The 16955-nt window shown below is 38.7% G+C and overlaps 1 protein-coding gene across 25 annotated transcripts in view; it reads left to right on the top strand.

The window, feature by feature from the left end:
- LOC148846019 (5'-3' exonuclease family protein) overlaps nucleotides 1–16955 on the top strand; it is a 109831-nt gene that overhangs the window by 61386 nt on the left and 31490 nt on the right. For all 25 annotated transcript variants that reach the window (XR_016102182.1, XR_016102181.1, XR_016102180.1 and 22 more), the window contains 3 exons: nucleotides 5294–5379; nucleotides 5783–5892; nucleotides 6761–6811. Coding sequence is in view for 22 of the 25 variants with exons in the window: in XM_088954668.1 (XP_088810794.1) it covers nucleotides 5294–5379; nucleotides 5783–5892; nucleotides 6761–6811 (247 nt within the window). In the remaining 3 variants the exon portion in view is untranslated. The remainder of the gene's footprint in view (nucleotides 1–5293; nucleotides 5380–5782; nucleotides 5893–6760; nucleotides 6812–16955) is intronic.

The following is a 16955-nucleotide window of genomic DNA, read 5'->3' as shown; positions in this document are numbered from 1 at the left end:
GGGAAGGTACCTCATCTCGTGAACGCATGAGATAAACCCAAGAAAAACGGGTATGGTCATCAACAAATAGCAAGAAATATCTGTACCCACCCATGGAAGGGATATGATAAGGCCCCCAAACGTCAGTATGCACAATATCAAAAGAATTATCACTCCTTTTATTACTCAATAAATAAAGCTTTCTACAATTCTTAGCAAATTCACAACTTTCACATTGTAACTGAGACAACTCAATAGACTCAAATAAAGCTAGAAACAGACTCTTTAAATACCGAAAAGACAAATGACCTAATCGGTTATGCCAAAGCATAACCGGACTCACACTCTGAGAAACAAAGACATCTTCTCTACTGACTCTTCCTGACAGAACCTCTCCCCGAGCAGATAGATCCCATTCGTCTCACGGCCAGTCCCAATCACCTTCTTTGTCTCCAAGTCCTAAAAAACACATCGGTCAGGGAAGAAGGTTACTGAGCAGTTCATATGCTTGGTAATACTACTGACTGAAAGAAGGTTAGTATCAAGCTTGGGAACATGCAAGACATATGACAGGGAGATAGTATCTGATAACTTGATATCACCATTCCCAGAAATAGGAACCAGGGAGCCATCAACAATAGATACTTTATCCCTACTAGAAGACAAATGGTAAGTAGTAAACAGTGAAGGCAAGCTAGTCATGTGATTGGATGCACTTGAATCTATTACCCAACAAGGTTCAGTAGTACCTGGAGCTGAGGCATGATAGGCTGAAGCTCGAGTACCTGAATGTGCGAAGGCAGATGTGGCAGGGGCTGATGGTGACTGCGGTGGCTGAGCTGAATTTCCAACTTCCTTTTCTAATTGTATCATGGCAGCCCGAACTGCAACTAAGGTCTCTAAAGATGTTCCTTTTGTGCCAGATGAGGATGCTGAATCAGTGTTCACGGCTACATGAGCAATGCCCTTCTTGCTTTTCAACTTCGCAGGAACCAAGTGAGGATGCAGTTTCCAACATGTTTCTTTTGTATGTTTGGGGTTCTTACAATGTTCACATACCACATCCTTCTTGTCTTCCTTCCTCCTGTCCTTCTCTGAATCACCCCCTGATTTGGGTGTGACTGCTACAAAGGCTGGTGTGGGGGGCTGAGGTTGCATCATAACTTTCCTTCTGGTCTCTTCACTGTGTACAAATGAGTATGCCTGAGAGAGAGACACAGTCTCTAGTCAAAATCTGTTGCCGTACAATATCATACTCTGAATTTAGGCTTGCCAGAAACTCAAATATCCGGTTTGTCTCAACCTGCTTTCTATATATCTGTGCATCTTTGGGACTCTCTCACTCAAGAGTCTCTAAGTGATCAATCTCACGCCACAGGGACTGCAAGGTAGAGAAATAAACTGAAACCGGTCTCTCTCCTTGTTTAAGATTTTTCACTTGACATTTCAATTCATATGCTCTGGCAACATTTAGGGGTTGGGAATAAGTTTCTTTCATAACATCCCATATCTCCTTAGCTGTCTTTGCCCACAAGTAATTCTGGCTAATATGAGGCTGCATAGAATTACACAACCATGTCATAACCAAGTAGTTTTCTTAGATCCACTTGGTATATATCGGGTCTCCCTTGGGAGGTTCTTTCATGTCTCCCAAGAGGTACCCTAATTTACCTCTTCCACCAATAGCCATCATGGCTGATTGGGCCCATTCCAAATAGTTCGATCCATCAAACTTTACGGTTGTAATCTGATCACCCATCTCAGAAACACTACCATAATTGATGTTCCCAAGGCTGCCTTCTGCTTGATTTTTAAACTCCATTTCTGTCAAGTCTCAAAACAGCACTTAGGCTACCAATCACAATAAAAAACAGTATGGGCCTGATCTGTATTCACAATGTATGTGCACAAAACTGGGATAATTCTGATCTGAAACCAACTAGCCAACACAACAGTAGCTGTCCGTAGAGCTCTAACCCCCTAGGACTCTGAAAAACAACTTAAAAATAGGTATGATATGCTTGGCAGAGTTAGGGTTTTAAACAGTCCTTAAAGTGAACAATTCAGTTGCACAATCCAATCAGTACCATATAGGTAGACTTGCAGTAGGGTTAATAAGAAACCCTAGAATCTGATCAATGCTAAAATAAACTTGAGGGCAGCTCTAGGTAGATGACAAGGTTCAGTCTAACACTAGGGATTGCCGCAAGATCACTTTCAAACCCTAGAGCAGTGAGAAACAAAGTTGAGATAGTTCGACCTAGGGTTTGCTGTAAAACCCTAGTGAATCGAAGAGAGAAAACCCTAGAATGGTTCGGCCTCCCCCTCCAGATAGGTCCAACCTATCTTCTCTGATAGAACTTCTCTAAAAAAGTAAAAAACTTACAAGGAAAAAATGTTCGCTGCCTTCTAGGTTACCCGAACCCTAGTCTTCTCTGATCCCTCCTGACCACCAACACTCTGCAACCCTAACAAGCTTCCAATAGCTGTTAGCACTTCTGGCGATTTCCAAGAATCAGTCTGCCAACTCCTCCTTTTCAGCTTCTAGTCCTAGGAGATTCTCATGTGGTCGGCTGGTATTAGGCTCACATGAGAAACCCTAACTTGGCTCTGATACCATGTAGGTGTTCAAGACTGCTATCAGTCTTGATCACTAAGAAACTTTAGGTTCGAAGAGAAGAGAAAGTGAAGAAGAAAGAGGAGAAAGTGTGGTGAAAGAGCAGTAGAACGCAGGTTTTGAGTAGAAGAACAGAATCTCAATATTCTGCCGCCGCCACTTCAATTTAATATTTATATGTTATGCTAGTTCCATGAAAGGATACATCTGCCCTTGGTGTTTACATCATAACACATAACAATATAAAACTGAAAAGTAAATGACAACTAGAATAACAGAATAATAAATTGACCATCAGCTATGACTAGATACATTCTACCCTACGGACAGAGTGGGACCACAGCTGTGGGGCCCACATCAATGTTCTCTACATATCCAATTTGGGAACACCATGTCCAAATGGTGTGAACTAGAACTTGGGCTTTAGAAGGGGACTAAGGGAAAATGAGTGTGAGTCTTTAATGCAATTACTGGAGCTACTAGGGCAAATCAACTTGGACCCATCGTTGGAAGACTCTAGAATTTGGGTAGGCTCTTCAACTTGCTCTTCTTTCTTCAGAGTACTTGCATCCCCCAACCCCTTAGTTGGGGATTTCCCTGTGAAAGAAATTTGGTGCAAGCCTATTGCCCCGAAAACTTAAGGCTTTTGTTGGGAAATATTCCTTGACAGGGTAAACACTTGTGATATGCTGTAGAGAAGAAGGCCTTATGTTTGCCTTTCTCCTCATGTGTGCTCTTTGTGTAAGGAAAGTGGCGAGACCCTATCTCATTTAATGATATCCTGCTCTTTTGTGCTTCGAATTTGGGAATTCTTTTGTGTTCTCTTTGGCTGCTGGTGGGCTCCCTATCATGATGTGGCCAGACTTTTCAATTGTGGCTTCTTAAGACAACGAAAGAAAAGAGAGATGGTAATGTGGAAAGCAATAAAGGCAGCAATATGCTGGGTGGTGTGGGAAGAAAGGAATAACAAATTTTTGTTGGAGAAAAGCAGAACAGTAAAGGAAGTAATTGACAACGTCAAGGTGAAAGTAGCTCATTGGGTAAATTCCCTGGACAGCTTTCAAGTCTTCTCAGTCACAGACATTCTAAGAACCTGGACTGAAATAGCACAGTCCTTGAGAGTGAGAGACAAAGTAAGGCTGGAGAGGTAACCACCAGAAGGCAATAAAATAAAACTGAATTTTGATGGGAGCGCCCTTGGAAATCAGAAATTCTGAGAAAAGGATACCGGTTGTTTTCTCAGGACTGATTGACATGGGGAATTCAATGAAGACTGAACTTTTGGCATTACTACAAGGTTTGAAGTAAACAGATGGGATACAAGCATATTGAGTTGGAAGGGGACTCAAAACTGGTCTTTTCCTGGGCTGCAAACAGCAGCCATACCCTGTGGACATTTAAACTGTGATTGGGGAAGTGGAAAAGATTGCAAAGGAGGTTGAGGCTGAATTCGAATGGTCTGAAGGACTGCAAATGGGCTAGCTGACTGTTTAGCAAAATAAGGGGCAATGAGATGGCAATTATTTTGGGCTGCACTGTAATGAGGGACCAAAAAGAGTGTTTAAATAGGATCATCATTCCCATCACCAAGTTGTATAAACTGTTTCCAATATGAAATTTAAATAAAATACACGTTTACTGATAAAAAAATTATGTCCACTCTCTTCTAATCTCTTGTTCTCATTAATTTTTCATTTTATTGCACACAAATTACTACTCTACCTTTGTTTCTGTTATTTATATGTTCTAATGTTATTTATGGTGTGCAAATACATGGTGACAAAAGGACATTGTATCTTTTGCTATATTATTTATGCTTCATAAAATTAGCTTTCCATTAAGGCTGACCCATTGAAGAAGACAAGGTTCACACACACACACATATTTTGATCAATAACCGGAAACCATTAGATTAAAAAAAAACATTAAGTTACAACACTCCAGGGAGAGATAAATAGGCTTAACTCTCTCCAAGAGGACAACAAAGAAAAAACTTACAAAACAGCCCAAACATTTGATCCCTTCCCACCCCCTGCTTTTCCAAAGCATCTGCAAATGCGTTTGCTGTTCTCTTAACCCACTGAAATTGGATATCCAGCCTCATAGTTAGCCATTTAATCTCCCTCCTCTCATTAGCAAATTTCCACAATCTACTTTTCTTCTGTAACCAACTTATCACCAGCTTTGAGTCCCCTTCAACAACTAACTTTTGTAAATTCAGTTCCTTAGTCTTCCTTATACCCTCTAGTGCAGCATAGACCTCAGCTTTAAGAGAGTCTCCAACCCCAATGGGACCTGAATACATTGCAAGCACATTCCCATCCTCATCCCTGAAGACCCCTCCTACACATGATGGACCTGGATTGCCCTTACTACTACCATCAAAATTTAACTTTATAAAGCCACAGCCTGGTGGTGACCACACAGGACAAACAAAAGAGCAATCAGGAGTAGAATTAGCCACCTCCACCCAGCTATTCGGCAACATATCTGTAGAAACATCATCAAACAGGTCCAAGGATTTTAGCCAATGCACTACCCTAACTTTCTTTTTTACTTCAATAAGACAAGGTTCACATATCAATGTATGTTATTGGGGCAATAAACATTTCTAGAATGTTATGTTCTTTATACTGCTTTCTTTGTACACCTGGAGATTTGTTCAGTTTAACTTGTATTGCCTGCTCCGTTGTACAGGTGCGAGTTGTCTCCCCAGATAAGGATTTTTTTCAGATTATATCTCCTTCACTACGTTTACTACGAATTGCTCCGCGTGGAACTGAGTTAGTTTCATTATTCATTATCACTTGACATTTGTTACTTCATCGTTCACCTTTTTTACACTGTTATAAGGCTCAGGTTCTACTCTATATTTCATCTACTCAGTGAGGGAAACTTATGATTCATATTTTATGTTGGCCAAAGCTGTTCACCAAGTTACCTCAATTCTTATGAGTGTATTAATGGGAACATTTAGAAAAACAATGAGTTCCTTAAGCATTGATTGAACTAGTTATGCTTATAAATTATGATTCTAAGTGCATGATGATTTAGAATCCCATTTTTGTAAGTTTATTTAATGAATATTTTATTCTTGCACTTCTTGTCTGAGCTTCTGAGCTAACATACTATATTGTTCTTATTTCTAAGAGGTGAGACTTACACTATTTGTTGCCATTTGTATAGGATGTTCTCATTTGGATTGGAAGAATTTGCTAAAAAATATGGGACTCTGCAACCATCTCAGTTTATTGACATCATCTCACTTATGGGGGACAAGTCTGATAATATTCCAGGTTTCTTCTTTGTTGGCTTTTTACTTTTCTTTCATGGAAGCACGACTTTGGAAAGGGGCCTTAGATTACTTAAACCTTGTCAAAAATAGTCAAACCTCCTGTTCAACTATTTATATATAAAGAACCTCACTTAACATTTTGATGTTGCTATCATTTTTCCTTTGTTAAATTTTCTAAGTCTATACAATCAAATTTATTGTTCCATTTGACTAGTTAGTTCCTAGGTTCCATTTGCATATCTTTTAGGATTTGTTCAGTGTTACCATGTGGACTGTTGCTAAACTTGTGATTTTCTGATTATGTGCTGAGTTAAAGCATCTCACCCATGCAGGATTATGATTTCATTTCCATATTATTTTAACAGAAAGCTTTCATAAAGAATATGATCTAAGGCATTGTACCTTCATATCTGAATATAAATAGAGTATCTTTTAAATGTATTTACTTGCATGACAGTTGTTCCTGTTTTAAAAAAGAAAATTCATGCATATTGGTGAACAGCACCTAAGTTGGTAACAATATTATTTCAACCCATAAACCCAAGAAGGGTTTATAGTGTGGAAAGTCTAAAATCTTGTCAGTTTTGCCTCCAACTTTGCCTTATTGTTCAAAAGGATAATTTTGAAATAATATATTGACTTTGAGTTCCTTTACATGATTTGTAATCTTGGATTGCAAATTAAAAAACATTATTCTGAAATTATAATTCGGATGGTTTTCTTTTTCTTGTTTACTTGATTTTTAAAATTCAGTGTTGTGAGTGAGTCACTAAACAGTTAATTCTTTTTTTTTTTTTTTCGTGTTTGAAACTGTATGACATATATAGTTGGTTTTTAGAATACTAATATGTTTCATAAATTCAATTCAGGAGTTGATGGCATTGGAGAAGTACATGCTATAAAGTTGATCAGTAAATTTGGTATGCATAATTATTTAAGTTGTTTCTTTTTGGGAAAAATATGATTACATTGGTGCATGATTGGTGGCTTTTTGATAATTCTAAACTATGGTGGTTTGGTTGGACTGCTATTATTCTCTCTCCCCAACCCCTACTCCAACCCCCTTTCTCTCCTTAGTTATCCTTGTTAATCTTAATCATGTTATACACAATCCCTTGTCTAGCTACTAGCTATAATATTTGATTATATTGTATTTATCTTACTAAAGTTTGCTTTTAATTACCTAGTGTAATGATGAAATCTTGGGCTGGCATGCGTGAGAACGCAGGCTGGCACCTAAGGTTGGCCACTTTGTGTGAAATAAAATGCCAAAGGTTAGAACTAATGTTTATAAAACTGGACCAGACCTGCCTGTTGAACCGTGACCTGGGGCCTTGACCCAGTTTGGTCATACCCAATAATCGGACTTGCTCAAAACCCGCTGACCGGCCGATTGAACCAGAAAACTGATGAATCGGTCCCAGTTTCATGAAACCGCCCGGGTCCATACATAAGTGAAATTTTAAAATGTTGTTAACAAGGTTTGAACTCAAGACCTTTTATTTTCACAGATTACTTAATTACCACTAATCCACCTCTTTACTTATGCTAGTTAATGACTATTTATTATACGTATTACATTATCACGTATTTTAAAGAAAATAAAGTTAAAAGGCTTGAACCCTAGTCTTTTGTTTTAAAAATTAAGAAGCTTACCATCCATCCACTATACTATATTATATATAGTGTTTATATGACATAGTATATAATGTATATGCCACGTCATCACGGTTTGACCTCCAATTCGACCCTGTTCAAACCTCTGACCCATGAACCTCTCCCTTCTTCGGTTCTATGCTCGGTCCGATTCTCTGAACATTGGTTAGAACTATATGCAATCTACTCTTCCCAAGACCCCAGATAGCTGGGATCAACATTGGGTAATCACCTTTTTGAAATTTCCTTTTAAAATATTTTCTTATATTTTCATATTTTTTGATTGATATTAATGGAACTTTCATTGATGACAGTAAAAACATGAATTCAGAAGTCTTGGAAGAGAGTAGTGATGTAGGATGTCTAGTGGTGGGCTTTGTGAGGTGAGGGGCTGTGAGCGATTTGAGATGAAGAATATGGATGGAATGGCAAGCAGAATGTTTTCTGTCAATCAAAGAATGAGCAAGAAACCAGAAAGAGAGAGAAGAGCTCTTGCTAATTTGTGGTTCAAAGAGGGACAGTTTTGATTATCAGGTTGGTAGTCCCTTTTGTCTACTAGTTTTTGGTGATTGGATGATTCATTGTGGTGTGGCAACATCCTACTCTCATGTTTATGAGATTGGCTAAACATCCCTTTTGTCTGTTGTGGAGTTACAGTTTAAATGACCTTTGTCATGCTTAATGGTCTTAATTATGTACCATGGTCAAAATCAGTTGAGGTATTTCTTGTTTGGAAAGGTAAATTGAAATACATTAAGGAGAATAAGCCACATAATGGGACTGATGGGTATAATGCTTGGGTGCAAGAAAACACATATATTATGACATGGTTTTGGAATAGTATGGAGAATCACATTAGTGTTAACTCATGTTTCTGGACATTGTCAACAAAGATTTGGGATCATGTAAAATAGTTGTATTCAGGTTAAGATAATTGACAAGGATATACTAGTTATATCAAGAATACTTTACTCTTCCACAAGGTAATAAAAGTGCAGAACTATGCAGCCTTGAAAAATCTGAGGAATGAACTGAATGTGTATCTGCCCTTGTCTACAGATTTGAAGGTACACTAGGAGCAGAGAGAACACTTGGGTATTTCTAGATTTTTATTTGGGTTAAGGATTGAATTTGAACTAGTGCATGCTCGAGTTCTGGGCACTAGTGACCTTGCATCCCTCTCTGAAGTGTTCTGCATTAGGAGAGTTTCCACTCCACATAATGAGAACACACTTATGCCAGAGAGGTCTACCTTGGCTGTTACTAGAGTAATATAGTGTGGGAATTGGTCTAAAACAATGCAATGTTGATTACTCAGTGTTTAGCAAAGACACCTCTTTTAGGAAGATTATTTTGAAAGTTTATACCTGGAAGACACCTTGCGTTTTTTACCTTGGTAGCTGATGCCATGGTGTCACGGGGGTAGTTTTGCAGCGGAAGAAACCCGTGCGCCGTCCAGGCCAAGGCAGGCTAGGACAAGCCTTTGTGTGATGCAAGGCTAGGAGTTGCCCGATGAGATGGCTCCACCAAGGTCAGTAGCACTGGATCATGACCTCAAGTCGCATGGCCGGGGCACTTGGCTGGCTCTGGCCGTTTCATGGGAGGCACCACTTACGTGCTGAAGGGGGAAGGCCATGATGTGAGGCGACTATGTGCCGAAGAGGTGACTTGGCACCGATGTGAAGGGTCTCCTGTATGCCGATGATGATGGGCACATGTGTGCCATGTTGAGAGGCAACCGCTTGGGCCGGAACACACCTGTGCACTATGGGCAACAGGATAGCTCATTCAGCTTGGGCAAAGGGGCTGGCGTGAAGGGTCATGCTTGAGCCAGGCCTGCATGCCAAGCCTCCCTTGAGTGTCGGTAGTGCAGTGCCGGTCCATGCATTGTCCCCATGAGCATGTGTGCGCCCATGAGGAACCCTGGTAGCCATGCTAGCCATTAACCAGGGCTGCCCCGCAAGGGAAGTTGGTCTAGGAGTGCCAAGGTTAGGCACCCAAGGAGGTCGACCACCCCTCCTCAAAGAGTATGTTGTTAAGCTTTTGGTGGTCTGCCTGAAGATAACATCAATTCTCCCAAAAATCTTACAGGCGAAAATGATGGTGAAGTCCCTTAACGTAAGCCTGCCAAGCATAGGCAAGGCTAAGTGTCAGACCATAACAATGGGGAGATTTTTCCTAAAAGCAGATTCTAGGGAGCTAGTAAGAGGGTGAAGAGTAGGGAGGGATAGAGTGGCTATCACACATTTGTAGTTTACTGATGACACAACATTATTTTGTGAATGAGGTGATCTTTGTTGGGTAAGAAGTCTGAAATTAGCGGTCCAACTCTTTGAGCAAATGTCAAATCTGAAAATCAATTTTGATAAGAGTTGTGTAGTGGGAGTGAATATGGATGAAAGGGAGATGTCAGACTGTGCAACTATCTTGGGGTGTGAAGTATCAAATTGGCCAATGAACTACTTGGGCCTTCCTTTGGGAAACAATCCAACAAATGGCAACTTCCAGTGGTGGAGAGAGTCACAAAGTGATTAGCTTCTTGGAAGAGGAATTACCTATCTTTTGGTGGGAGGATAACCTTATTGAAAAAAGAATCTTCAAATGGTTGACTCGGGATTTGATAGTGAGGTTACAATGGGTAAAGTGGTGTGTTAATTCCTTTGCAAATGCACTAGTACCTATGTTTTGGGCCTATTTGTAATTTTTTAATTTTGGGGGAGTTAAGAGAGTTTATCTCCCTCTGCCTTTGTACCTATCTCTCATTTTTCATTAATGAAATGTTTGTGCTACTAATAAAACAAATGACTTCAGTTTTGATCTTTGAAGATTCAGTTGTGACATCAGATGTCAGTGACCCGGAGACGGAAATTGAAGGAAAGTTTACACAGGAACAAGGGTTGTCATCAAATATTCCCACTGTCACACAGGTAATGATTGGAATCATAGGGGTGGATCTAGGAAGGAAAAGAGAGAATTTTATCAGAAAGGAACTTTAAACCTTTAAGGTGGCTAGATCGAGAAAGACGAAAAATCCTGACAATAGACAATTAGTACACATAACAAAAGTTTTTCATCTGTTGAAGGAATTTTTGGGGATGGCCCTTGTAGTAAATTCAAAAGGACATACAAGAGAAAGGTTTTGAAGACCAAAAGCAAAGAAAAAAAAACTTTGCTGGAGCTAGGTCCATGATAAGTCAAAGCTTGAGCATGAAATAGAGGCTGTGGGACATTCCCATACAGGTCAATTAGAAAGATCCTCGCAAAGAGAGATGGAGAGAAGGGAACACGAAGCTGGCTAGGGGAAGACAACATGGATGAAGAAAAGACTGACGGCGAAAAAGGAGGAGACATCAGATGACAATTCTGAGGAGTAGCAGGAAGAGGAAGGAGAGTTGTTGGTAGAGTAAGATCAGTAGAAGGGAAAGTAGATGTGGACAAGATAGTGGAAAATGCAGTTTGTTTTCAGCAAGGAAGGAGAAGAAGAAAAGTATGAGAGCCAAAAAGTCACTTCTGGCGGCACCAGCTTTTGATTAAATAGTAGGGTGACTAAAACATAATAAAAAAAGAGGAAAAGACGAGAATGCCCCTCTGCAGCATATAATATAGATTGCATCACTCCCCCTCAAGTTGGGGCGTAGATGCCAATCATCCCCAACTTGTCACAAAGATCATAATGCCACAGTGAGCATAATCCTTTTGTAAAAACATTTGCAAGCTGTTCATTAGAGCTAATGTAGGGGTTCTGGCACATGAACTTCTGTGTTGAGAGCCGTAGGATGCAAAGAAATTTGTGAGTCTCCATGGAAGTATTCTTTGGCATTATCTAATTGAAATATTTGGATCTCAGATTGAAATTGAGTGTAAACCATACACTGAAAGTTTTTCACAATTTTAGGAACTTCCGCCTGTGAATGCATAGGATAAACCCAAGTGTAGAAGGAGAAGTCATCAATAAAGGAAATAAAATATTTGTAACCATTCTTAGGAATATTAACAGGTTCCCACACATCTGAATACACAATGTAAAAAGGAAATTCTAATATTTTATTACGTAAAGGGAATGAGGTTCTAAAATGTTTACTTAGTTGACACACTTGACACTGAAAATCACTAACAAACAAAGACTAAAACAAATCTGGAAACAAATACTTCAAAGACTCAAAAGACATGGCCCAAACGGTGGTGCCACAAAATGACTTGACTCTTACTTAACAGACTCAAAGACTCTAAAACTATAAGGCCAACTTTGTTCTTTAGCACATAGAGACCATCCACCATGTTTCCTCTACCAATCGTCCTCCCAATAGTCAAATCCTGAAAAACACAAGAATGTGGAAGAAAGGTTACTGAGCAATTCTAGGCATGGGTAAACCTACTAATGGATAACAAATTAATGGGTAACTTTGGAACATGTGGGACATTAGATAAGGAGAGGCCAAAGGGCAAAGATATAAATCCTTGTCCAGCAATGAAGGAAAATGATCTATATACTAACCTCGCTTTATCTCTGCCAGATAGAAGAGAATATATTTGGAAAAAGGTTGACTTACCAGTCATGTGGTTGCTTAGGGCAAACCTTAACTTGTTCTTGGTATCTACACCAAGAACAAAAAAAGGGTTCAAAGAAAGGTCTCCCTACTAGTCCAAGACCAAGAAAGAAAAACATCAACAAAGAACAACTGACCTCTTAGGAAGAACAACTAATCATCAACAACTTTTGGAATCACTTCAGTTTAGTTTCAGCCCAGAACAGATAGAGAAAAGCAGATGAACAGTTTTCAGGTGCAGAACGAGTTTATTTCTTTCATTCTCAGTCCAGAAAGAACAGAGCAATCCTTCAACCAATGCAAATAATAAAAATAGAGGGTGATCAACTTTTGATTAAATAGTATGAGAGCCAAAAGGTCACTTCTGGCGTCACCAACTTTTGATTAAATTGTACGGTGATCAAAACATAATAAAAAAAGAGGAAAAGACAAGAATGCCCCTCTGTGGCATATAGTACAGATTACGTCACGGTTCAAGCAAACAAGGCTTTAGGGCTCTAGGTGTTAGACGGTGAAGAGATGACAAGGAATCTGTTCAAGGAATTGGAGGAAAAGTATTTGATGACTGAAGAACGGTCTGGAGAAGGTTCCTGAGGGGAATGCTAATGCGAGAGCTTTATTGGGTTGTGGTCTATTAAAGGAGTTGGGTTTGATCTCTTTATCCTGTAATTAAAATCTGGGGTTGAAGGGTTGTAACCTGCTTTGCTTTATGTCCCAATTTTTTAATAGAAGTTTTCTTTTTATTTATTACCAAAAAATAATTAAAGGGTATGGTCCATAGAGGGTGTTTAAAATGTCCCTAATTTCCCTAATATTTCCACAACATATTTCCATTTCCACTTCCATGGGTAGTGATATGAAATTTTACTGGAATCGACATCTTCTCCAGTGACCACCACCACTACTTTGAGCTATGTTGATAACAAGTTATTTCCTGCCTAATTTACATGATTACCACTTTGAGCTAGCTCAATATTCATTTCAAACATGAAGTTAAATATTAGTTTTTGTTTGTGTAATAGATTATTCGGAAAAGTATGGACAGGCCCAATGCAGATTTCTGAATTCCACTGCAGACCTCTAAACATTCAAAATGTCAAAAATCCCCACTCTATACACCAATGCCCGCCCGTGAATTGGCATCAATTCCGAGCTGGCACCTACCCCAACTGTACTTTGGGCCTAAAAATTCTGACCCTGGGCTGAACCGTCATTCTCCCTAGATTGTTTGGTTGATCCTTTTGTTTTATTGATAAGTAAAGAAGTTTTATGAAAGCATATCAAACATGTGATACAATAAGCTTCCCTCAAAGAGGCACAAGGTGTTGCCTAAAAAATCACAGAACTGCAGTTTAGCTCAGAAAAGTCTATCCCTATTGCATCCTTTGCTTGGGTAAACAATCAGATAGGCCATTTTCGAATCTTCTTTGACATTGTATCCTCACTATCATGTTAGAAGTAATCCATTTAAGCCTCTTCACCTCTTCCCTGCTTGTTGAAACAACAGATTCCGGAACCTGTAGCCATCTAATACCAACTTGGAATCCCCTCAAGTAGTCTGTCAATATTCATCTCCTTACCTAATTGTACCCCTTGCAAAACAGCTAGAAACTCAGCTCTGGTTGAGTCTTCCACACCTAGCGGACCTGAGAACATAGCAACTATGCTGCCACTTGCATCTCGGAATACCCCTCCATCCTGGAGGAGCCCAAGTTGATCTATTACAACCTTTACATTTTCTATGAGATTAAAAGGTGTGCCTATTGCTTCTTTTATCATTTCATAAAATATCATTCTTTATTTTGCATATTTTATAATGTTTCCACCATGTCTACTATTTTTATAATATTTCCATATGATATTTTTGACATGTTTCTTATATTTGGATGACCGATATTTCCTCTGACACTAACATTTTAAACCTTGCTTCTATTACATTGATTTTAAGTTTCTCAAAAGACCACAAAATGTTTGTTTTAATTAAAGATGATATTAGTTTGAAAAGATGTGGACATGCAATAGAAAATTCTTCAGTTCTGTTTTTTTTGAAATACTTGTGGAAACATGAAAACTGCATTTTTTCTTGAAACATTCCTTTTTTATCAAAAGAGATGGGCAACTCTTCTCTAATACACATTGATGAGGAAGAAAAAACCTCAGGGTTCCTTTGTCAGGAGAAATTCTATAAATAACTGTTTTTCATTTCAATCTTACTCTCGTAATTGTAATGGAATTTCTGAGATAAGGGAAGATATGGTTTGTAACTGGCCTAAACCAAGTTACTGGTTGTACCAGTGAAGCTGCCACAGATGATGAAGCTAGGGTTGAGGGTGGCTGATGTAGAAATGACTTGGATGATTATGGGGCATTGCTAAGATAGATTTTAGTGTGAGAAGGTAGGGTGTTATTTTGGATTATGGGTCCCATAGAAAATGGGTGAGCTCTTCCTTTCAAGAGATTATATATTTTAAGGATGTTCCTTTCTCTTGAACCCCTTTGCCCTGCTTTGGTTCCCATGGAATTCTAATTTATAGATGCCATAGGAGTCAGGACTTGATAAGGGGTTGTGTTCTTGCCCTCTAATGTGGTGTAATTAGAGGTTGCTTATTAAACTGAACAGACTACCTACCATCCCTCATGTGCAAGGGATCCAGATCCCAGTAACTTGGCATCCACCAGGCTAATCTTGGAAAGTTGTACACACATCTCCTCCAGTGATTTAAAAGGCGTGCCTAGGCGCAGAGGCAAGGCACATTTTAGGGTAGTTGCCTCATCCAGGGCCTAGGTGTATATCCCTTTCAAGGCATGCACTTGATGCGCTTGATGTACCCCCTATTTGGTAATGCTGTTCATTCATTCATCCTAATAAAATATCTTCTTAAAAAGCAATTAAAATTATTAAACCATTATTTTTTGTGTGAGAACTAAGAATTTAAGACCTTAACATGGACTTGTTTGGGCTTGCCTCGAGGGGCGTGGCATAAAGGCAGCTCGTAGAATCAGGAATGTAATATGTTGTACGATTGCGGGTTTTGCATGCTTGAAAATGTTTTATATGTTTGGTTTTATTTTTAAATTCTCATTTGAATATGCTTTACATGTTATGTTTATGTATTTTAATTTTAGATAATAGGTTTTTTAAAACATTTATTTTAAATTATAAGTTTATATTTTTTCTTGATATTATGTTTAATATTTTTTGCATTTTTTATTTTTCTGACCCCTTGCGCTTTTAAAACACTGATCTCCTCCAAAATTTACCTTAATAGTAACTTGAATTTCCATCTAGTTGTTGTCTAAAGCTAAGATCTTTCCCAATGTTACCAAGTAAGAAGAGTGGCATCCACACTGATTATGTCTTCGCTACTTTATTTTAAGATGAACTCACGGAAAATATCTTTGAATTCTTCTTTATGAATCATTTTAATTCTCCCTTCTGGGTTCTACTTGTGAATCCTCCTTTCTCAACCTGTGCATGCATTCCTTTGAAAGAAAAGGGCTTGTGAAGTTTGGATTCAATAAGTGCATGCATTCCTTTGAAAGAAAAAGCAGTGAATAGTGATTGATAGTTCTGTTTTGTTATGAGCTCAACTTATAAGCACTTGGGCATGTGAAACAAGGACAAGTTTCGCCACCTTACACCATCTATTTGGTGCAAGTTTTTAATCTTGCCTAGTTGAAATCTGAATTATTCATTTGTATGTTTTTCATACTGATGATATGGTCAGAAGTTGGTCTGTGGTGGCATCAATTTCAGCCAGAAGATCAAGAACCAACATACCCTAGACCCTTCCTCCACAAGGTAGAGTGAAACCAAATTTTGAACACTGCCGCATTGGAAACCCTAGGGAATCAGGCATAGGAGGTGGTTTTAAGGATCAAGAAGGATACTTTTTACTGGTTTCTCTGGGCCAATTGGAATTGGAATCGGAAACTCTATTACAGCCAAACTTCTGACGGCAGTTTAGGTCCTAGGATTGACTAACACATCAGGTCTCCACAGAGTTGTTGTTAAAGGAGACATAATATCTATGATTTGTTGGTGAAGGGAAAGATAACTAACAGGACCTTGGATTTTCAAAATTCAACTATATAAGGAGAATTCATACATTTGAAGTGGAGGTTGTCCGGAGACCCCAATCACAGTCTTTTGCCAATTCCTAGCTCATGAAGGAGTTTGTAAATGGTTTCTGATGGGGGTTGAATACCCGATAGGATAAAGAAAAAGTTTTCTGGTATAAGAGGGACCTATCAAGCCAGTGGGTGAGATTCTGTGGGCTAGCTTGATAGACCTGTACTCTGAAAATTTCTGATGCTTTTATCAATCACTGATCACAAAAAAAAAAAAAAAAAAAAAAAGGTTCTGAGCCTGCCACAAAGTTTCATTTCTAGCTGCAAAATAAAGTCATACATATGTTGCCAATATCCATTTATATACACATATCCTATAAGAAGTGGAAACTATGTTGGAATCCCTACCTTGGTTGCATGTGTCATGTCATACTTTAAGCCACCATAACTTCCTAGCAGTTATTTCTTCAACAACACTAATATTTCTACCCCTCATGGAATTGCTAATCAATGAATGTCAATTTCATTTTCTTCCCTAAACTTTACCCAAACTGCACATTCTTCCATATAATTTAATGGTCTACACACAGTATGCTATAAATTAAAATTTGCCATACAGAGGGTAAACCGATTCAAATCTTAATTATTACAACTCGTTAGCCCCCAATGAGACTGATAAGAAACTTAAAACAGAATAATAAATTACTTTCATGCAACACAAAGGTTCTCTAACAAATTTCATTGTCTATTTGATAGAAAAAACAAGTTCATAGAAAAATGTTGGAAGTTA

The sequence above is a fragment of the Nelumbo lutea genome, chromosome 7 (assembly GCF_056320005.1).
Source record: "Nelumbo lutea isolate HS-2025 chromosome 7, American lotus-T2T, whole genome shotgun sequence".
Classification (NCBI taxonomy): domain Eukaryota; kingdom Viridiplantae; phylum Streptophyta; class Magnoliopsida; order Proteales; family Nelumbonaceae; genus Nelumbo; species Nelumbo lutea.
This window is presented reverse-complemented; position numbering and strand designations above follow the sequence as displayed.